General features: G+C 37.9%; 1 protein-coding gene across 3 annotated transcripts in view; it reads left to right on the top strand.

The window, feature by feature from the left end:
- The window catches only part of LOC140464418 (E3 ubiquitin-protein ligase MGRN1-like), a 158,682-nt gene extending 136,225 nt beyond the window's left edge, over positions 1-22,457 (top strand). Inside the window, exons 10-17 of one of the 3 annotated variants that reach the window (XM_072559444.1) lie at positions 1,365-1,524; positions 3,562-3,671; positions 4,728-4,951; positions 5,926-6,046; positions 8,158-8,203; positions 8,597-8,698; positions 12,793-12,838; positions 20,017-22,457. In XM_072559444.1, coding sequence (XP_072415545.1) covers positions 1,365-1,524; positions 3,562-3,671; positions 4,728-4,951; positions 5,926-6,046; positions 8,158-8,203; positions 8,597-8,698; positions 12,793-12,833 — 804 coding nt within the window. In that variant the 3' untranslated portion in view covers positions 12,834-12,838; positions 20,017-22,457. The remainder of the gene's footprint in view (positions 1-1,364; positions 1,525-3,561; positions 3,672-4,727; positions 4,952-5,925; positions 6,047-8,157; positions 8,204-8,596; positions 8,699-12,792; positions 12,839-20,016) is intronic. The other 2 variants (XM_072559443.1, XM_072559441.1) reach the window with 2 other exon arrangements.
- Positions 22,458-24,043: the final 1,586 nt, after the last annotated feature.

The raw sequence follows: 24,043 nt of genomic DNA, 5'->3' as shown, positions 1-24,043 counted from the left end.
TTGTGGCATTTTCTCTAGCATTTCAAATTCAAAATTCTATTATCAATAACCTAAACTGCATTCTACATTAGATTAGATTACAGTGTGGAAACAGGCCCTTTGGTGCAACAAGTCCACACCGACCCTCCAAAGAGCAACCCACCCAGACCCAATCCCCTACATTTACCCCTGACTAATGCACCTAACACTATGGGCAATTTAGCATGGCCAGCTCACCTGACCTGCACATCTTTGGACTGTGGGAGGAAACCGGAGCACCCAGAGGAAACCCACGCAGACACGGGGAGAATGTGCAAACTCCACACAGCAGTTGCCTGAGGCGGGAATTGAACCCGGGTCTCTGGCGCTATGAGGCAGCAGTGCTAACCACTGTGCCACCGTGCTGCCCATGATGGGGCCAGTAGAATGACCTCTTAAAAACTCTGATGTTAGTGTTGATTAGTAAATAGGATCTAAGGTCAAATTAACTGATTATTTTGAACACTTGTTTCTCCTGTCCATGTCCTGACAGAGCACACAGTGCTTATTGTAAAACCAAAAGATAAGAGGTAGAGCTTCATTCTAACACGCAAACCCAAATGAGCAACTGAAACATATAAAATAGCGGTAGGCTTGGGGTCGAAATTCTGTTGGCTTCCCAACTTGCAACATTCCTCCCACTTCACATTAAATCTTGGGTAGGAGTGGTTGAGAATAGGCTTCCTACCTGAAGGGCAATTGAGACCTTTAAGTATCTAAAGAAGGGCCTCACCCAATCATTCCTGGTATTCTATTTATTTTAAATCAACTACTGGTATTCTATCATCAATGGACAGGGGTCATGTCTTTTGGGCAATCCACCAAATAAACAGTTGAGCATACCTGCAGCCTTTTTGGCAAGGTTCACCTTGTTTGACGTAATGAGTGTCCCGCCTGTGTCAGGAGCTGCCCTTCACACCGATCAACAGCTGCCTTTTTCTCTCCCAGTCTTGATCGCCATTATCCTCCTACAAACCCTCATTCACCTTCTCCTTCTGACATACGTGCACTCTCCCTCTGGCAAACTATTGAGCATCTGCTGGTTTTGGAGTGATTTGCATGGTTCCCCTGCAATGTCAAGGAATCCTGGAACTGACTAGGCAGTGGCTGATTGATTTTAATTGTGATGGGGCAATGGGCACACCAAAGTTGTCACTACCCACCCAGCCATTGGGTGGGGTCATTGCCATGAGCAATGGGTCCAGCTCCTGGTCTCTGCCATCAGAATGTAACCCTCAAAAGGTAAGGGCCAGAAAATGGTTCTTCTGTGAAAACATATGCAGTGACAAGCAGCGTGAAAACAATTATTTACTTTGTTTTATTTGTAAAATCCCTTTTTTTTACAGCCTTCCGATGATGAGAACAGTGACAACAGCAACGAGTGTGTTGTGTGCTTGTCTGACCTACGTGATACCTTAATCTTACCCTGTAGACATCTGTGCTTGTGCAGTACCTGTGCAGACACACTCCGGTATCAGGCAAATAACTGTCCAATCTGCAGATTGCGTAAGTATTGCAAAATGCTAGCAATGACTAAGCAAACATGTTGACAATTAATGCTTGTTTGTATGTTTTTTTGTACTAAATTATGACTTCTCACTCCATTCCCATGCTGTTATATCTTGGTGCCACCAACATCACCATACACCCTCATGTATTTTCAGTTCCTCCCATTTCTGATCTGCATGCAGTAGTTTCACGTGATGATCTGAAAATTCAGTGTTAGTATCATTGTTAGCATGTGAAAACTAACTTCCAGTCCAACTTATCAATGATTTCCACCTCCTTAATATTTCCCAGTTCCACCCCTGCCTTAGCTCATCTGTTACTGGAAAACCCCTTTCATGTTTTTGTTATCTCTGGGCTTATCTATTCTAATGAGCTCTCGGTCATTACCCGAGGTAGTTTCCTCTATAATGTTGAGGTCATTCGAAAGTTTGTCCGTGCTGTTGCTTGTGACAAGTCACATTCACCGGTCAGTCCTGAACTCGAACACCTGTGTTATGTCCTGGTAAAGTATTGATCTTAAAATTCTCATTTGGTATTTTCAAATTCTTTGGCCTTGCCCCTTCCTATCTCTGCGACGTTCTTCACCTGCATCATTCTTTGAGATGTGTGTGTGTCTAATTCCAGCATCTTGAGCAGCCACAATTTTCAGTGCACCACATTTACTGGCCGTACCTAGTCTCCAATTCTGAAATAGCTTCCCTGCACTTAAGCCTGTCTGCTTCACTGAGGCATCCCTTAGAGACTACGTCATTGATCAAAGATGTTGATCATTTACCCTAATGTTGCCTTGTGTAGCTCAGTGTCAAATTTTTGCTTTGAGGTTTCTGTGTATAGATATGGGATGATTAATTACATTAAAAGTTCTGTATAAATATGCTGTAGAATGTTTAAGTTAGCAAACTGCATTTCAGCACCTGAACCAGATGTTTAGTTGATCCTATAGTACTGACTGGTGCTTCGTTAACTAAATAGCAACTACTAACTTGACAAAGTGGGCAGTTTCCCACCAGGAATTAAGGCAGTAAACATTCAACAGTTATTTGACTCTAGGCTGCATTATCGCATAGCACAGCATTATCTGTATCTAGCATCCCCACACTCTTGTATGTCAATCGGGGTTCCTGGATTGCAAGCAGATATAAAAATCTCATCTCTCTTTGAACTTCTGTGTCAGTGGCTACTGAAGTCCCTTTTCGTGGCTTCCCTGGCAGAGGCGGAGCCTGCAATCTTCCTAATCGGGTAAAGGCAAAATGATGCAGATGCTGGAAATCTGAAACCGAGAATGCTGACCAAACTCTGTGTCTGGCAGCATCTGTAGAGAGAGGAAAACGGTGTTAACATTTCAGTTTTGATGAAGAGTCATGCCATTCTCGAAATGTTAACTCTGTTTCTCTCCACTAATGCTGTCAGACTCATTGAGTTTCTCCAGCATTTTGTGTTTGTGACCTTCTTATCCGTTGTGCTTCAGTACCTTGTCTCGCAGTGCATTTAACATCAGTTACCTGCTATCCTTTGTATGTCTAGTCTTTAAAACTATTTGCCTATAACATTTATCTGCTTTAAATGTACAAAAGGCAATCAGATGAACAGTACATTGAACATATCTCATGGGAGGCACGGTGGCTCAGTGGTTAGCACTGCTGCCTCACAGCACCAGGGTCCCAGGTTCGATTCTCAGCCTTGGGTGACTGTCTGTGTGGAGTTTGCACATTCTCCCCGTGTGTGTGTGCATTTCCTCTGGGTGCTCCAGTTTCCTCCCACAGGCTAAAGATGTGCAGGTTAGGTGAATTGCCCATAGTGCTCAGTGCATTAGTCAGAGGGAAATGGGTCTGGGTGGGTTACTCTTCAGAAGGTTGGTGTGGACTTGTTGGGCTGAAGGGCCCGTTTCTGCACTGTAGGGAATCTAATCTAATATCTGACTGAACGACTTCAGTAGGCAGTTTAACACTGAATTTCCTTATCTATTAAATTTGTTGTTGAGCAGTTCTTCTTGACTGGGAACGGGATATTCATGAAAAGCTTTTTCCTTCCTAGCATTTCGAGCATTATTGCAGATCCGAGCTGTGAGGAAAAAGCCTGGGGCCTTGTCACCAGTTTCATTTAGTCCTGTCTTAGCACAGACTATGGACCATGATGATCACTCAGTAAGTCTGTCAGGTTGTTTACTTACTCATCTTCATTGCTACATTAGAATGAAAAGAATTTTTTCAAAACCATTGCATGCCTGTTCTTGATGAACATTTTGAAATCTCGTTTTTACAGATTTTAGCCTTTTAGCGCTCATATTTAATATTTTACTCTTGTGATACTTTCTTGCCAAAATGTCATTGCCTTAGTATACTGCGACTTGTGCAATCAAACAAGCAAAAATAATTAATAAACTCAACTTTCGCTTTCCTTGCGTTGCACCTTGGGAGCATATTACTGTTACTGTTCAAAGCATCAATGTGACGTTGGAGTAACATCATTATAATAACACACTATTATTTTATTACATAAACTAATACCAAGCAAGATCAGTCTGCACAGGGAGTCTGTACTATTTCAGTTAATTATAATTGGATTTTTTTCCAAGAAGATTATAGTGTGACTACAGTTAGTAATATTTTTATTTTAAAATTAATTCCTAATTTTCATATCCTGAATGTTTTTGACCCACTGTATATCAATTTAAGGTATCTACTGCTGGAAGAGTCTCTAGCTACCTCTCACTTTCTGAATTTCTCTTTGGTTCCTTAAGAAATCAACTTTATATCCTTATTTCATAAGTTTCCAACATTATCATTTTTCCTCCATTAGTAAAATTAGACCTGGCATGCTGAGAAGCTGCTAGTTGATGTAATCCGAAATCATCCTTGTGCATTATAAAATCAAATAAAACACTTCAGCAAATCTTCTATTGATTTAACCGATAGGTACCAGCTTTGATGCTTCATCAGTTAAATTACTTGTATTGGATATCTACATTGCTCCTTGAATGTATAAGAATAAAAGGTTAAAGTAAATTTTAGACCAATCTTTTTTTCGTTTCAGTTGATAAAATGTTTGGACTTGTTGCTTGGCACATAAATACAGTAAAGAAAATTAGATAATATATTGCTTCACTCCACATGTTTTTGTTTGCCTCCACTTCATAACTTTTTATTTCCAAAGAAGCCTTTCAAATATTCTTTGTTAACCCGTTTCCTTTCAATCTTTAGACATCGGAACATATTCCTCCTGGATTTGAGCCAGTTTCCTTACTGGAAGCTTTAAATGGACTTCGTTCAATTTCTCCGTCTATCCCTTCTGCTCCCCTTTATGAAGAAATCAGCTATTCTGGAATTGGGGATGGCTTGTGTACATCAGTCAGGCAGCTGTCAGCAAAGGACAAGATGATAGATAATTGTCCCCAAAAGCCCAAACTGAGCAAATCTTCAGAAAGGTAAGTGTCTATAAATGCTGTCATGAGTTCCGTCTTGTTTACCATTTACCAAATTCTAAATCTAACAGTTTGAATAAATATTACTGATTTGTGTGACTTAAGCACATTTATTTTAGCTTTATGATGCTTGTTTTAAGTTTGATGCAATGTTCATTTAGGAACCTTCAATAAAGAGGCTGTCAGTGACATAAATATCTTTGTGGTTTGCTAAAATTATTTCAAATAAAATTGTCAGTATATTTTTTCAGTTAAGTGAGAATTGGGTTTAAAACTGCTTAAAATTATTGTTGAGTTTTTAAATTAAAAATCTTGCCCAATATTTTGTATTCATGGCTGCACCACTGGCAGTGGTAACTGCAGTCATTGACCGGATTGCATCCAATTTGGTTACGATGCTGAAAACCAGCACAATAAATAAAATAGGACCAGGAAGAAGAGAATACTGGGAAGGAGGGAAACTTTGGTGATTCAGGGAAAGAATGAATACAGTATTATTCCTCGCAGAGTAGGATTACATCCGGATGCCTGGCTCAATATCTAGATTGCAGAATCCAAACAGTAATAAACTACCTCTGTTAAATTGCAAACCAGAATCAATTCTAACATAGGCTCACTGAAATTCAAAACATCAACTTTGTTTTTGTCTCGACCATTTCTGAATTTCTCCAGCATTTTTGTTTTTATTTCAAACCATGATCAAGATGCCTCAGTGTTATGTTTTTTGCCTGTTCCAATTTGCATAGAAGGGAAGAAAGTCCAAGCAGTAATCTACATTATGTACCAAAAGGTCATGAACATGACCAGAAACTTTAGTGCAAAATGGCTCTGCACTGATGACATTGACCTGATAGAATACCACAACCAGATCTTAGGAGCCTGCTCCTAAGTTTTATGTTCCTATGTCTAATTTCAATCTTGATTATATTTGATATTGAAGGAATCTAATTATAAAATTGTATTAATTTAAAATTCAGCAGTCTGCGCTCTCCATCTTCTCCAATACAAGAAGAGGATGAAGAAAAGCTTTCAGAAGATTCTGATGTTCTGTTACAAAAGAACGGACCACAACAGCCCAATGAAATTAGCTCACAAGAAGTAAGTTAGAACTATTGAAACTATCGTGAAAGACTTTTTTTTTATACAAAATGGCTTAGAGAAGTTATTTATTCAAGGAAATTTCTTAATATAATTCCTGTATGACTAAAAGAATAATTAGGGTTTCAAGACCAAGTTTGCAAGTATTAATGAAGGTGTCTGTGTGATAAAACTGAGCTATAGGTTGCAATCATGTCACGAGACAGCTGATTTGAGGCTGCAGTTTTTGTTCGCAAAGAGGAAGGACTATTGTATCTGTGCTGGATTTGAACCTGATTTGTTTGCTAATACTTTTTAAGTATAAAAAGTGCAAAAAGCATGAGAGTGAACCTACATTGAAAGAGCAGATCAGTTGATTCGTTAAACCTTGTGCTTTTAAAAAGGCTGGGTGTAATATGTAACTTGGTCATGACAGGTTTACGGATTTCTAAACCAAAGTAATTTAGTGGGGCAAGTGAGTGAAACTTCACATTTTATGGTAGTGGAAAGTCTGAAAATAATCACGTTAGACTTAATCAAGTAAAATGAATGCAAGAAGACAGCATAGAGAGAAGGGGGGCGTTTTCAGTATGGAAATCTGTTCTGACTGGGACCAGTGATAGAGCCACAATTATTTACAGTATACATTTATTGACTTTGAGGAAAGTGAGTGTGCTGTGGCCAGGTTTGTGGGTGACCCAGACACAGGTGGGAAGGAATGTAGTGAGGATGACTCCGATTCAGTAGAAAGATGTAGACAGGTTAAGTAAGTGTGGAGAAATGTGAGATTATGCACTTTGGCAGGAAAAATAGTGAAGCTGAATATTATTTATATAGAACAAGACTTTAGAAGGCTAAAGAACTGCAGGATTTGAGAGTCCTCATCCATGAATCACAAAAACCAAGCATTTAAGTTCAGTGAGTAATCAGGGAGCCTCTCTTTCAAAGGGAATGGAGTATAAATATGAGATGACTATATGGGGCACTTGTCAGGCCACAACTGGAATACTGAGAACAGGCTTTGGCTTCTTATCTAGGGAAATATGTATTGAAATTGGAGGTAGTCCAAAGAAGGTTCACGAGACTGATACCTGGCTGGGAGGATTGTCTTACGAGGAGATGTTGAGTAGATTGTGCCTGTACTTGCTGAAAGATAGAAGAAAAAGAGGCAACCCTAATTCAAATATATAAGATGTTGGAAAACTTGTCAGGATAAATATGGAAAGCACATTTCCCCTTGTGGGTGAGTCCATAACCAGAGGAAATAACTTCCGAGTCACACATTTATGGCACAGGCGGAGAATTTCTTCTCAGTGTTTTGAGTCTGTGGGAGTCTTTACTGCACAGTGCTGTTGAGGAGTAGTCATTAAATGTACTCCAGTCTGGAATAGACAGAATTCTAATCAGTTGGGGAATCGAGGGTTAAGGGGAAAAGTCGAGTTGAGGATTATCAGATCGTCCATGGTCCCATTGATGGTGGAACAGGCTTAATGGCCTCCTCCTGCACTGATGAAGATGTGGAAGAATTACTCGATGTTCTATAAATAATTACCAGGAGACGCAGAAAATCCTTCACAAAATTAAACTTTAATCTTGCAAAATCAAAGCTGTGGGAGCCAGAAAGATGTCTTCCCTGACTCCCTCCTAACTCTTTGTTCTCCTCCAGTTTATCTCCTCCCGCCCTTATCGGATAGCATTAACATAACCAATCATGCTGGCTTGCTTTGTCTTTCTAAACTAATCATCGTCTGCCACACTGGTTCCCTCCATCATAATTAACGTATCACATTACAACACCATCATCTATAGCATTAGTTCATCTCCCAGTGATTTAACTAGCCTATCACAATGCACTACCATTATCTGTTACTGAGCCCTGTAAACATGATCTCTGGCATACATTGCAACACTAAGTTAACTACATAACTGCCAGAGTAACTTCTATAATGTCTTGTGATTTGAAGCTTATGTTTAAAGTAAAAATATATTTCCTACAGAAGATTGCCAAGATTCTGTAATTTGCTTCTTTACCAGTGTTGTCATGAGATTGGAAAGTTTTGGGAATGAATTCAGTGAATTCTGCTGAAGTGTTGACTGACTCTACACAACCAACATGGGTTTCTGTTTTTCAGAGTAGTACAATTGCAGAAACCCCAGAAATTGAAGCACAAGATCAAGGTGAGATACTTAATCATAAAATGATATAATGACAGTACAGCATGTATTTAGACAGTTCGTTTTAATAAGATATCGCTTAGCGTACAAGTCAAAAGTATTTGCAAACCTTTCCACTTCAACTAATTTTGCAGTTCTTTTTCAAAATTTTTTATTCCTCCAGCTTCTTTTTCAGATAGAGTGCTTCATTCTATTGTAACTCTGAACATTAAAAAGAAAATCTCAGATTGCCCCTTTTTGTTGCTAATTAACTCTTAGGTAATTAAATAAGACCAAGGGAGTCTTGGAATGCCTTCCCTGAGGGGCTTCACAACTTTCCTTCATAATGGAGTCACAATGAAACAGGCTTGAGAAGTACTGTTTTAGGGTGTTCCCTAACTGTTTATTTCCTTCCAGTCGATAGAACATACTCCGAGGAAATAGTACAAGATAGCAACAATGAGCACAAAAGACATATTGAAGAAGATGGGGAAACTCCCCTCGAGATGACCCTGCCAGGTACTTGCCCTTAATTGTGCTTTCTATAAATTTCTTTCTTATGTCTTTGCAATTCAATTTATTGATTAATGTGCTGGGATTGAATGAATAGTCTACATGCATGTCTCTTTATCAAACATGAAATATATTCACAGCTTGAGTGAGTACCTTTTGGTCATTTATTTGGTAAGTAGCAATATTTTAATACATATCTTACATAAAACAATTGTTGCATTTTATTCATGAGAGATGATGGAAAAGTTCCCATGAAAATGCAAGTCTTATCCTTCTCTCTCTCTCTATCTCTCCCATTTCCCTTTTTAACCTTCTTTCTCCCCCTCGCTTCCTACTCCCACAATCTCCTGACCTCAAATTGAAAGTCATCCAGTGAACCATGCAGTTAAATAGTCCCATTATTGATTCCTGAACCATGCCAACCAACCAAGCAGTTGGTCATAGTGTCCTTGGGTTAAAGGGGGGAAAATCAACCAGTTCTCTGACTCCTGACCACTCTCCAGAAAGCCACATAGAGTTAGTATTGTGGGCTTGACTATGGTACTTCTCCCAGGTTTGAATTGTCTACGAACCACTGGCTGATTTGAGGTATGGGGAGGTGCATGATAACTGGGACCAGTTGCACTATAGGCTTGAAAAACATCAGTCCGATCCAGAAGATATAAATAGTTGGGTAATTATCGAGAAAGTGTGGCCTCAACTTCCTAATCTACCAGTGATCAGAAATCAAAAGTCATTGGTATGAAATATTTCAAAACTATTTAACCTGCTGTCATCATAATCCTGCTTATTAAAATATGCTTTAATAACACCCAACAACTATAAAGGTTAAATGTTTGTATGCATGCTTGAATAATTTCAGTTAAAAGGCTATTATGGAATGTTCTTTGCTATCTAAAATGAAATCTTTCTGGCTTCCACAAATGCTGCCATGCTGGGTGTCGGATGGTTTATGCATTGTCACAAGTCTTTGATTGTTTAGTTCCCATTTTATTGTTTATTGGTTTAAACACAGATTCAGAAAATTGTAATGACGTGGTTGTTGGACATGAAATATCCTACCAGAAACAATGCTGGAAACAGCATTCAATAAAGCTTTTCAAAGTGGAGTCGGTAAATATTTGACAAAGAAAAATGTAGAACACTTTTAGTAAAGGTTACCTAAATGGAACCCAAGTGAATTAACTTTTTGAGAGTTGGCGTTGGCACAATTGGTCTGTTTCAGTGCTGAAACCCTTCAATTCCACACTTTTAAGTTTCTCTCTCCTGAACATGAATCCAGATGACTTTAAAAAGCTTTAAGGGCTCTGCCATATCGTTGGTTTGTGAGAGAAACTCCACATTTTAAGTATCCTGAGAAAATTTATACCCTTTTAATTAATATTGTGATTGTTTTAATTTGTGTTCCTATATAAAGTTATCAAACTGACCAATAGAAACAATATTTTAAGTTTTCTTTATACCTACAACTTCTCAGTACAATCACAATTCTAATTCCTTACACTTGATGTCATAATTGCACATTTTTCTATTGCTTTCATAACCCTGCATAATGGAATGCTCAAACCTACATGCAAAAGTTGAATTGTAAGCCACCTAATTGATGTGTTCTGTATCATGAGATCCTGAAGACCTATCTTTGAGTCACTTCTTTAATACAATTTATCTGTGTAATAGCCATGTGAGAAAAATTCATTCAAGTGGTTCTACAGCCCCTATCCACTTCATTTATGAAAATGATGGCATTGCACCTGATTACTGTCTCTGCCACTTCATCAATTTTCTTCTCTTAGGCCTTAATTCAGTGTCCTCACTATCCTCTTAGTGCTAATTTACCTAAAAATCTTTTTGCTTCCTTCACCCCATTGTCTAGCCATTTTTTGCCTGCTATTTTCTCCACTTTTCAGATATACCTTCAATTTTCTACAACGTCTTTACTTTTTTTTTAATCTTTATTTGATCTGTGATGTGGGAATGATTTTGATTCCAATTTGGCCAATTTTCCTCGCATCTACAATCACGAAGCACTAATTTCTTCCTAATACGCAGTTTTTATTGCTTTCTCGTTCCTATATTTCTCACTGCTTATCTGAGGTTCTTTGTGTTAATATTTCTTTCTATTTAATCTGAGGAAGGCCCTATACATTTTGTTCCACTTGAATGGAAAACTGTTGAGCAGTTAATTGAAAGTAAATTGAAAATCTCAAATCAGTTCCTGCCTTCATCTACTTTATTGTTGCTAATTGTCCATCACGATCCTTGTTTCACAGAATATACAGGAAAGACCAATTAAACCAGCCAGTCTATGTTTGCATTTATACTCCACACTGATCACTTGGAATCCTTTCTCATCCAACTTTATCAGTGTAAAATTATGTACCACTTTCCCTCATGCCTAACTTCCTCTAAAGTATTATTTCCTTTCAGTTACTTAATATGGCATACCCACCACTCTCTGGTAAAGAACCTTGTTTTGAATTCCCTACTGTATTTCTTGACTATTGTGTTCTGCTGGCCTCTAGTTTTGTTCTTCCCCCATACTTTTACCAAAATGTTTCATAAGGTCATTTACTAGACCACCTCTTAGGTCTTTCCTTCAAAATGAATAAGGTCTGACCTGTTCATATTTTCCCCAATAGGTGCAATCTCTCATTTTTGGTGTGACCTTTGTGAATTTTTTTTGCATCCCCTGCAGTTCCTCTTATTCTTAAGATTTAGTGATCAGAACTGTCCACACTACTCCCAAGCATGGCCTAACCAAGCTTTGATACTGATTAGTGTAACTTACTCACTTTTCCCTCCAGTGCATGCTTTGCTTTAATTTGTAGATGTATTAATCTGAGTTTAGATTTCGTACGCCCAGGTCCCCTGATTTCTCTATCATCTTTAGAACGCTTATTTTCATAGTGCGTGTGGTGTCCTTAATTGTCTTGTTAAATGTGAAACCTTAGATGTGAGTTGAAGTTCTTTTGTCATTTATGACCCCCATTCTGCGGGTTTATTTAGTTGCGGTGCTTCTTGGAACTGACCTCATCCATGTTCTCTCCCCTCAATGCAAAAAAAATTAGCGTTATCCACAAACTTAAAAATGGTATTTTTGATTCCAAAGTCTGAAGTGTTAATGTAAGCTGTGAGCAGCAGTGGCTCTGGTCGCATTTCCCTTTCTCTGCCTTTCTAAATAACAATCCTTTAGAACTGCTGTCTGTCTTACATTCAATTCACTATCCATTTTGGCACTTGTCCTCTGACTCATATTCTGTTCTCATTTGTTAGTTTATATGGCACCTTATTGAAGGTCTTTTGAAAATCTAGATATTTATTGTATATCCACTGTATTGTGTTGTTGGTTTTTAAAACTTAAAAATCATTCTGTAGTGAGCCCTATAAGTGAATATTGATATCTTTTATCTTGGTCATATAGGCTTAAGTTTAAACTCAAATTGATGAAATTAATAGCTATTAAAGAGTCTGTTGACAAAAATTACAAAGTCTTTCCTCCTCAAGAAACTCTGGTCTTAGATAATCACTTATATTGTAACAACTTGAATAGTTCATTCCGCCTAACTCTATAGCTAATTGATTTTGGTTTAAACACTGCGGTCATTGCAGTGAGGATAGTGTGTTAAGCATAGCTACCCATTTTACTGGATGGTTTTTATTGTTGCAAATTTAGGATACAGTACAAAACATAGCACATCTGAACACCACCTATTAAAATTAAGTTTGCAAGATAATACCAACAGAAAATTACTGGTAATACATTTCATTCAGATTTCATGATATTTGAAGACAGGGTTGTGATCAGCAGATTATTTGTGTAATTTGAATTGGCCTGTATTTGCGTAATAAATAAATCAAAAATAGTAAGAACTGTTTGAATTTTTAATGAAGCCAAATCCTCTGAAGGTTTGTCATCCATAATTACCTAGAAACATTAAACAGCTTAACCAGACACATTCCACAATTTTTTAACAAGTTAGTTTTGCATGTCATTGATAGGACTCTTTGCATTCCATTTTGTGTGTTCTTTGGTGACTTACCTCCATAACCTATCTAATATATCCTTACCTTTCTATCCATAATTTTGCTGATTTGGGCAGCTCTGGGTCCTGATTCCTGCTCAATTGGTATAGAAGAGTAATTCTGGTATGTTATCACTCTTTACTGTTTTCTGTTTTACATGAATTTGCGTGCAAGTAGCTGTTGTGTTTTCACTTGTATGCATAAAAATGGTTTTAAAATAAAATTGAAGCTGTCATACTTGGTTCTTTCAAGGCAGTGGTGCCACAACCTTCCCCCTTCTCTTACCCATTCCAGCTGTGAAATCTCATCACTGACCAGTTTCTCCTAAACTTCCTTCTGTCTAAACTCAATTTTTCCACAAGATTGACCTCCTCTCGCTCAGACACTCTTTGATTCCCCCTTCTTATCATTCAGTTTCCCTTTCATTGTCATCCACCATAAACTCCAGTTGTTCAAAATGTCGCTGGTCTCCCAGTTTCACTTACCTATCCACTACTCCCACTCTCGTCCAATATTGTTCCCCTGTCTCCAGTGCAACATTGTGCTAAAATCTTTCCATGATTTTGCTGCTCCATTCCCCAGCTTCAAATGGATCCCTTCCCAGCTCGGACCATTGCCAGAGACTAAAAAAGCTATCAATCATTTTGGTCCTACTTTCCAGAATTCTTGAAGACATGCAATTGGCTCACTCATTTCCTTTTCCTCACAAAAGTTATTTCCTCCTGAGGCCTTTTTTTGCAAAACAGCTGCCAGAGCACAGTTTCAAACCCACAGATGTTCCATTATGAAGACCATTTATGTCCCCATCTATGACATCACTTGAATGACCTGCTGCAGAATTATGTTATCTGGCTTTTGTCAATTTGAAGCTTGATTACCCTAGTGCATTCTTGCCAGCTTCCCAAAGTTCACACTCTGTGTATACCAACCTATTCTTACCCAAGCTGCCTATATATTACCCGCATTCCCTTAAGGAGCCTTGACCCTATTGTAGAACACCTTTGTCGTTTTTTTTGTGAGAATCCATTTTATTTTGTAGATGACTCTAACATAGTCGTCTCTTGCACAATAAATTGTTGTTTCTTTCTTTGTCCACACTTTTCTTTCCCTGCCCCTTGCCTCTGCCTCAAAGCAACTTGGGACATTATCTACCCTAATGGAGAATCCACTATACTGACTTCAGTGCACTCTTAGCATTTCCTATGTTTTGATTTTTACCTGATAATTTTAATGTAGAATGTCCTGTGTATGCTGTATACAATACACATTTTGAAGTGCTCTCCTGCAGTACTTAAAATCCCATACTTAAAGTCCTGTACATGTTATGCTATTCTAGATTGAAGTTTCATTGAAACAATTGTTTTTTAAAAAAAAATTAGGGTCACCAATAATTTTTAAAATATGATTTATGCATATCTGCTGAAGTTTGTGAAATGTAATTTTAGTAAATATTTTTTGACTTTGTTTTCTGTTAGAAGTGGAGCAGAGAAAGTGACCATCCACAAGATGAGAAATTATTGGTTTTCCTTTAAACGCAATGACAGTTAGATTTTTTTTAATAAATTAATAAATTGCTCTTTCTACCTATTCACCAAGCTTTGTTGAGTTCCGAATGTTGCCAACCTTATCCCATATTGATCTAAGCCATAGTGATCAGGAAGATGCCAGTTTTGATCCCAGCTCTGCACTGATCAGCTGCTTATAATATTGGAGTAATAAATTTTGCTGGCTGCTTCAGTTTACTTGGCTATCTAGAGGCAAAATCACCATGTAGCTCCTTACATTCCTGTCAGAAGGATGGACTTGTGTAGATATTAAGCAAAAATGAAATGAGTTCACTTGATTCTCAGCATGGTCGAATAGTCTGTTGATTTCATTTCCTGGGCTGATATGTGCAGAGTGGTCACTCAGGCTTGGTAAGGGAGTGTTAGTGGTGCCTGTGTAACTGTGGGTAGTGTATCTGCACCTTTCCACTTTTTATTGAGCAGAAGCTGGTGACAGGTTCTTCTCTGCTGAAGGTGACCACTGATTCCAATGTAAACAGCTCCAGCAGAGAAAGGAGCTTTGTAACTGCCTTCAGGCATCTTTGTAATTGTACAAAACATGAGTGCTACATTAATGCTGAGCACTTACACAACACCACAAGAGGTGCATTGTATCCTATGTAGCTGCCTACCACTACAGGAGGCTCCTCTAGTACAGGAGGCTCCTCTGTGAAACTAGGAGCTGAAAGGGGAGGGTGGCCTTGATAATCTGAAGAAAATTTGGCCTTTTATGTTTATTGACTGCTCTACATGTTACTCTATACATGTTCACTTACTTTCAAATGATTCACACAGCTTGGATCTTTCCAAGTGATGATTGTTGAGTTGCTGCTGTACTCAAGTGCCCCCAGCTCAATGCCAGAGTGCATTTCCACCAAAGCCTTCCGAACCAAGCTTTCACAGGAATTGGTAGGCTGGCAGATTAATGGATAGTTGGATTAGAATGAAGTGTTAGTCGGGAGACAGGTTATGGGGCGGTGTTAGTCATGTTAGATCAGAAGTGATAGTCACATCACAGGAGGCTGGTTACTGGTTTGGGAGGGGAGTTTAGGTCAGATGGGTACTTGAATCAGTTTGGAGGCATATGTTTGGGTTGTGGTTGTCATAGTTGGGGCTTGACTTTGGTTGAGGGGTGGTGTAGTTGAACTTGTGGGGAGTGATCAGTGGCTGTGTAGTTGGCTTGGTTTGGGAGGGTCGTTGTGGTAGTGGGATCAGATCAGAGGAGTGGGTCAAAAAGGTGTGGTATTGGGTCTAGAATGAAGTTAATTGGGGTCAAGGGAGTCGGGATGCATGATCTGGTGGAAGCAGGATGTTGGAGGGCAGGGCAGTTGGTGCTGCTCAAATTGTGAAATTGGGTGTGTGGTCAGACCTGGTTGGGCTGGTCACGTGGGTGAGGTTGGTGTTGGGAATCAGGATGGAGCTTGCGGTTCAGGTTTGGTTGGGAGCTGAAGTTGAGGGGATGTCATGGAGTCTGGCCAAAGCAAGGGAGGAGGTATAGTTGGAGTTGGGGCATATACTCCGATTAGGGTAGTTGTATGTTTGGGAGAGTAATTAGATTTGGCCTGGTAGGGGTTGGGGTGGAGGGTGTTGGAGTTGAGGTCAGCGTCGAGACTGACTATTGTCTGGTAGTCCAACTGAGGGGTGTCACTGGTTCATGTTGGTACAGGGGCGGTAGTTTAGAGGTTCCATCAGACATAGGATCTGAAGTGGACCATTCTGCCAATCACTAAGGTGATGTGGATCTACTAACCTCCAACTCAACTTTCTTGCCTTTTTCCTACATCTCTTGATTCCCTTACTGATTAAAAATCAGCCTGGATTATTCTTAACAACCCAGCCTCTACATCTTGCTGTGGTAAAGAATTTTACAGATTGACGAAGTTCTCAGAGAAGAAATTCCTTCTAATCTCTTGTCTGAAATGGGCTCTCCTCACTCTGGGATTGCGCCCTCTGGGACTAGACTTTCCCGCAAAGAGAAACAACCTCTCTGCATCTACCTTCTCGAGCCGAAACAAACAACTTTTGTAAATCCAAATAAATTACACCTATTGGCCAAACAAGATCAATTTATCCCCTTCCTGGAATTGCATTTCTCACTAAGATGTATCTTTAATGTGAGCCATGAACTATTTCCTTAAATGTTTGCAATTGTTCTTCTTTTCTGCTAAATCTCTGCCTCGTTCCAGTCAACTCTGCCTTCATCCCTTTGTAATTACCCGATTTAAGTTCAGCACAGCTGCTTCTGATCCAATTTTCTTTCACTCTATGCATTGAATTCCACTTTGTTATGGTCACTGTTTTGTAGGGGGATTATTTTACTCTGAGATAATTCATTAAATCTGCTTCATTATACACCACGAGATGCAAAATGGCCTGATCCTTTGTTCAGATCCACAACATACTATTCTAGAAACTTTCAGGAACACATTCTGAATTTTTCCTCATGCTACCTCTGCCAATTTGCTGAAGATTAAAGTCACTCAAGATTAATGTAGTTCCTTTTACACATGCACTTATTATCTCCTGATTTATTCTCCGTCTTACAATATGCAGCAACCTGTTTGGGGGCCTATAGACTACAGTCACCAGTGTTCATCCTCCACTTCCACCCATACGGATTCCCCATCTTTTGATCCACTATCATTTCTTGTTGCAATATATATTCCATCCCATACTGTCAAAGTTACCTCACCACTCTTCCCTTCCTGACTGTCCTTTCAAAAACTTACAGTCCTCTGAATTTTAGTTCTCAGTTTTTAATGTGCTTGGAACCATGTCTCTATAACATTTGTAAGATCATATGCATTAATGTGTTTATGGTGTTAATTAAGTTGTTTTGTTCCAAATGTTATGTGCATTTATGTCAAGAGACACTAATTTTACCTTTGTGTCATTAATGCCACCTTTGATGCTATTTGCTAGTTTATTTTCAATATTTGCTTGCCATATCATATTCTGGGTATCGTTATCTAACTAGCTGCCCTACAATGTTACCAAGGTCTTTCATTTTGTAAGATTACCTCTCCAGAATGTCTCCCTGATTCTAATTAGGATAAATGGATTAGGGAGATCCGTTGTGAAGGAACCTGGATGTTGAACTAGATTTTATTGTGTCTCCCATCTCCTGCTAACTCTGTAGAAAATACCATGGAAATATTCAAAATCTCCTGCTCAACCTCAGTGTGTTTTGGGAAGTAAGCAAAATTGACCATTGGAAGTTTAAACCCATTGTGAAATTCCCATGAAGGTCCTCTTTTTTTTTTAAAAGTGCTTTGACACGCTTACATGCACAGTCAGTCATGCATGTGTCTGACAATCCCAAAATCAGAAAATTACTTTTCTAATGGAACAAATGAACATACCATTTCTCTAGTGGTAACATTAGAGGCTGTACGGGGTAGCCATTGACGCTTGTTTCACAGTGTCAAGATTAGAGTAGTGCTGGAAAAGCACAGCAGGTCAGGCAGTATCCGAGGAGCAGGAAAATCTACATTTCGGGCCAACGCCCGAATAAGGCTGGGAGCCTCAGGGATGGAGCGATAAATGGGCTCCTCAGATGCTGTGTGATCTGCTCTGCGTTTCCAGCACCACTCTAATCTTGACTCTCATCTCCAGGATCTGCAATACCCACTTTAGCCTACTTGTCACGCAATGTCCCAGGGAATTTGCAAAGGGGCTTCTTCACTGCAGCTGGCAGTTTCTCCCCTGGTAGACTACTGTGGAGCAATGGCCTCAGGTCAAGCTAATTTGCTTTGTACTTCTGATTTGTTGTGACCAAGGTCTTGCAAGATGAGCAGTGCAGCAGGAGCGGCTTTGAAAGTCAATTGACAAAAAGCCTCAGGACTCTGATTTTCATGACAATAGTGCTGCAGCTTCAGATTGAATCTGGATCTTCAACAAGAGCACAAGTCTGGGAGAGGGAAGAGAGACACTGATGAATCAGCTGGGGGAAGAGACAGCATCTCCGAGCCCACAACTAGCCAGCCAGAACAGATGAAAGGTTGTAGGCGAAGGTGTCAATCAGGTCATGCAGGGAAACTACATTCAATTGAATCTGCTGCAGACAGCATAAACAAATTTGTTGCTTAAACTTATTGTTAAAGTAAAACATTGTTAAACAGGGCAAATTTAAATGAAGAATTATTTTGTATCAAAGAATCCTTTTGATGCTGCTGCTGTATGTTCAATCACAGCTTACTAAAATCACAGTCCTATTAGTAGAGTTTGGTGTTGTGTATATGTCAATATTAATCTTAAGTACGAAATTGTAGTTGTGAAGACGATTGTACAATGAATAAACTAATTGAACATGAAAAATAGTTTATTGATAAGTTATTTTTCAAAAAGCTATTAATTTAATTTTGCCAGGATGATTCAGATTTCAAATTAAATTAATAAATAATCCTGCAAATAAACACTTGGAGAAATTGAATTTCAATAACTAGATGATGAAATTTTAGATAACTCAGTTTCTATCAATTGCCTTTCTTTTCATAATTGGCAAAATGAGAATGATTGAAGTTATGACAATTTCTGCCTGACTTAAAAGAATACTAGAAGTCGATGGAAAAATACTGTATTTTTGATTCTAAATATCATCTGATGATTTTTCTCTAAAATGCTTTGTTTTATATGCAAACAATTACTTTATTCTGCTGCCACTTTTTCTGTGTCAAACTATAGTATTATTTCCTTAAATTTGTAATCTAACTTGCTTAACTATAAATAGCAATCCAATATAGGTACTATATAAATACTCAATTGTCTTCAGTGCTGTGCCCAGTGTTCCTTTGTGATGATCAGTGAAAATGTGCACCATTATTCAATGTATACCCAAGTAACACTAATCCATCTTTAAGATCTGTGATAAGGCAATAGGCCAAGTTCTGCTGCTGCTTTAACCACAAATGTTTTCATAATAAGAACAACTTTGAGGTACCTCAGTTTCCCTTAAGTCACTTTGTATAAAGCCATAGAGAGTTCTGTATAATAACTATTTGCTTTAACAATGGGGTAAAAAGTTGTCTGCACATACTTGTTCAAGAAAGGGAGTAGCTGAAAATTGTATCTCCAGTTGTTACTTATAAATAAACAAATTCACCTCACTGGTCCAGCAACCCCAAACATTTAAAGCATTTGCAGTTTGTTAAATCTTAGCTGCTTTCAACATATTCCACTTAAAATACATAAATGAGGCTAAAGTAGCCACACAGCTGTGTTTAAGAGACTGTACCAGAATTCTCTGTTCAGTCAATAAATCTTAATATCCTTGACATGGCCTTTAAATAATTTTTTTAAAAAATTTTTTGGTGCTTTTCAAAGATGCACCTCATCTAAGTATGATGGATTTCATTAATGTGTTAAATGATGGAACCAAGATTGATTATTTTGATTCAAATTTCAAGTTGGAAGACAAAAACTTGGAGAAATTGAATTTCAATAACTAGGTGGAATTTTGGGTAACTCAGTTGCCTTTCACTCCATAATTTGTAAATTGAGACTGAAGTTATAACTATTTCTGACTTACTTAAAAGAATACCTTATTAATGAGGCACTATCTTCACGAAAACGTAAAATGCAATCACATTGTCATGTTGCTTATATATGATAAAATGGCAAATAGTGCTTTATCTTCCCAAAGGGAACGAATGTATATTATAACAAATGTATATTATTGAATACAAAGCAGTCCTAGCCACTTGGTTAGATTACACACATTTCAAATCTGAGATTTTTCAATTGGGTTTTTTTTTGCAGGAACCTCAGACTCGACTGAAAGCTTGAAAAGCCAGAGCACTAACAGTTCATCTCAGCCTCTTCTTGCTGTCTCCAGTACTGTTCACATAGAGGATGAGAACCAGATTGCTTGAAAATTCAAACCAACATCAGAATGACCAATTGCATGTGCCATGTAAGCTCTCCTGTCTGTGTTACAGACCTGTCCCCATGGCATACTAAACTGTCTTGTAATAGTTTTCCATGTTTCATGGTGTGCTCGTTTGTGACTCATTTGTTTCTTCTTGCATTTCCACTGATTTTAGCAGTTCAACCAATCTATTCCAGGCAATGTTCAGACTTCTAATTTATAATAGTTATTGTTCTATAATGTCTTTCAAAGCACATTCTACAGTAACAGGAAATACATTTACTGACCAGTCACTTTAAACTTTATTTCTGTTTACTATTTGCAGGGAAAACCAAGACAGCTCAAGTTTTCTTTTAAGGAAACAGCATTAACACTTGGTGGTAGCTTAACTGACAAACTCAATTATAAAGGCTAAAGTATAGTAATCAAGATAGTTATTTATGAAACCATTTAATCAAAATTGAAGCTGTTTTGGATTTTTGCAGCATAGTAACTAATATTTAATGCATGATTGATTTAAATAAAATGGCATTTGTAAAACAACAGCACAAAGTCTTGAGTTTGTGCTTTGGGCAAGGTCTGTTTTTATCACGTGTGTAGTTCTTTTTCTTGTACAAGTCCACTTTTAAAACTTTGTATCTTTCCGACCTGCTGAAATGTCAGACTTCAATGTTCCATTTGTTTCTGTCAACATTCTTTAACCCAATGAACTCCGAGAAACGGAACCAAGCATCTTTCAAAGTATATATTCCAGGCCATTGAAGTGCATCCAGGTGATTATTTCCCATTCTAGCCTAAGAAATATGTAATTTCTTCTAACTACTTTAACCTTCATGTACATTTTTATGATAATTTGCAGTATACTTTGAATGTGTAGCTCGTGTAATATCTTATTTATCTGTTTGCCATTGTGATATTTATTGTAAAAGCTTATATAGTAGTGTGGCGGTGGAAAATTGAAAATTTAAGTAAATCAAATCGGCCCATAGGTTTTGGAAAAACTCAACAGGTTCTGGCAGCATCTGTGGACTGAAGAGAAATCAGTTAACATTTTGGCTGAAGTGTCTCTTGCTCAGGACTGCCTCAGAGGTTCTGAGGAAGAGTCACTCAACCTAAAACGTTAATTCTTGAGTTTTCTCCACTGATGCTGCCAGACCTGCTGAACCTTTCCAGCAATTCCTGTTTTTGTTTCTGATTTACAGCATCTGAAGTTCTTACAGTTTTTATTTAGGCCCATAATTTTATTGAATTTTTGAGAAATTAAATCCTAAAGCTCTAGCCTTTCAGTGTACCATTGGCTGGGTTTTCCACTGCTCCCAATGTGAACCTTGATGGCCTGGCATTTTACACTCATTTTAGACCTAATTTTCAACAAAAATGTAATTGGTAACTTAATCATTACAGTTTATTTGGCTATTTTGCTTGAAATTTTCTTTGCAGTTAATGAGATGTTATAGTTCTGATGCTGGATATCTAACCATTGATATTCTCCCCTAAAGTAGTTTCTAACTAATTGTTGCTTTCCCTCCAATAGAAGGGATAGTGTCCATTTTGTTTCACGTTCTTAACAAGTTTTCCATCAAATTTCATGAAAGACAACATTGATATAGAAAGTAAATGGTAAAAATATGCAGCTGAATTGAGCACAGACAAATACTTTGTAACGGCAAAAATATTTTAATGATCCTTGTTCAGTGTACATCGCCTGTCTCTGATTACACTATGGTTTGTTCCCAACTCTATTCATTGCGACAAAAGGAAAACCATCAGCGTATGTGTAACATTTATCCACACTCAGTATACACTTTTACTGTCTTCACATTATTCTTGAATATTTTGCAATGTTTGGGAACACTGAGTGTTCGTTCAGGCGGTGTTAATACAGTAAATTCATTCAACTCCACCTGCTGACATGGTGTCTTTACTCTGTGCCTTGTACCTGATCTTATGATAAAAGTATTTGTAAGAGGGGGGAATAAAAACCTTGTCATTTGATACGGTGATTGTGATTCAGCAAAATCTGGAATTTCAAGCTGTTTTGAATGAAAATACAAATTTTCTATAAGCTGTACTGTAAATAGATGCTTAGTTGAATGTATTGTGAAAAATTGACACCGAAATCTCATAACGAGAGCAGCATAAAGTGGGTTGTCTCTTGTAGATTTTAACGTTTAGTCGCTCATTTCCATAGAGCTTCATTGCTGCATTTATTAAAGAATGTATCACGTGCATCCTTTTAAAAGATTGAACAAGTTCACTAATTTCATATAAATGTGATTTTGCATTTGTTTGTAGTATATTGTATTGTAATAAAATGTAGCAAGCAACACTACATACTTGTTAAGTCTATCTTTCACCAAAATATTAGGTGGGTTATTCCTAAACAACAGCACCTGCATCATTTCATGTTCAGAGTTTTTTAATATTTAATCTGTTGCAATTGTTATCATGTTAGTAAACTCTATGATCAAATAAAGGACACTATGAATGAGTTTTCTTACTTGGAGGGAGAAAATAAGACTTGCTGTATTGTTATGACTGAACCATTTTGCTGGTTAAATGTTTAATCTTTTAATTCATCCTAAATCACTTTGTGACTCCTCTGGTTTAAGGTCATACCCACTTAATGGTTTTAATCCCGCAGGTTTGAATACATGTGTGCGATTGAGACTGCACCAGTGAAGTTCAAACCACATAATCAAGGTTTGAATTTGTAAAAAATATTGGTATGAACCAGTGAAGTTAAACTGCTTTATGATGTCACAGGAAGTTGCTGTTACATCAGTGCAGTTATTCTGACATAATAACCAGTGATATCTTCACAAAAGAATGTGGGATCCCAAATATTAGCACTCCCATCCTCATATATATTTTCCCTTAATTGGCCAAAATCCCGAAAGTATTTTTGGTCTAATCAGGTGGAAAGCTAGTGTATAATGTACTGCTTCTAACCCTCTGTTGAATGAATGAAAAAAGTCTAATTTGAAATCATAAAGGTAAGGAATTGCTTGATTTTGTTGTATAGTTTTAGCCTTCCTTCTTTGTACTCCTCCCCATGTTATCCTAAAAGTAAAATATCAATTGTAAATGTTTGCTGTTGTGCCTGTGTCGGATTCCTTGAGCTAATATCTCCATTGTAGAGAGAATTAAAATAGAGGCACTTCTGGGAAAAGGTAAGTACCGTACAAGACACATGGAGTGTTTTCTGTGCAGAAGATTGGAGCATTATAAGCTGCTGCTAAATCTAGAAGTCTCTGCATCGGTTAAAAAAAAGCTGCAGAGCTTCCCTGTGCTGTTGAAGTGTATGATGTACCAATGCTAATCGAATATAAATGGTTGCGAAAGAATTGGCACCAGTTCCATTCAGTTTCCAAAGGCAGGTTGTGGCCACATTGACAAGTTCTGTAATATAATACAACAGCACATTTAATATATGCTTGTTAAGGAAAGATTTCATTATATTCTCTTTCTGTTAATGTCATTAAAATTTAAAGATTTAAGCTTAAGCAGCTATTGGTTTAGATTAGGGGTGGATATCTATCTGAATTTTATTTACCTGTATTAATATCCCAACAATTAAAAGGAGTCAGGGGGCTGAGTTAAGTATGGCTGCCATTACAAAAGAAAGAGTGCTAGAAAAGCTAAAAGGTCTTAAAATTGATAAATCTCCTGGTCTTGATGGGCTACATCCTAGAGTTCTGAAGGAGGTGGGTGAGGAAATAGCGGAGGTGTTGGTTGAGATCTTTCAAGAGTCACTGGAGTCAGGGAAAGTCCCGGATGATTGGAAGATCGCTGTTGTAACCCCTTGTTCAAGAAAGGATCAAGACAAAAAGATGGAAAATTATAGGCCAATTAGCCTAACCTCGGTTGTTGGTAACATTCTAGAATCCAAGTTCTTGGAAGAGCAGGGTTGGATTA

Source organism: Chiloscyllium punctatum, chromosome 40 (assembly GCF_047496795.1).
Source record: "Chiloscyllium punctatum isolate Juve2018m chromosome 40, sChiPun1.3, whole genome shotgun sequence".
NCBI lineage: Eukaryota > Metazoa > Chordata > Chondrichthyes > Orectolobiformes > Hemiscylliidae > Chiloscyllium > Chiloscyllium punctatum.
This window is presented reverse-complemented; position numbering and strand designations above follow the sequence as displayed.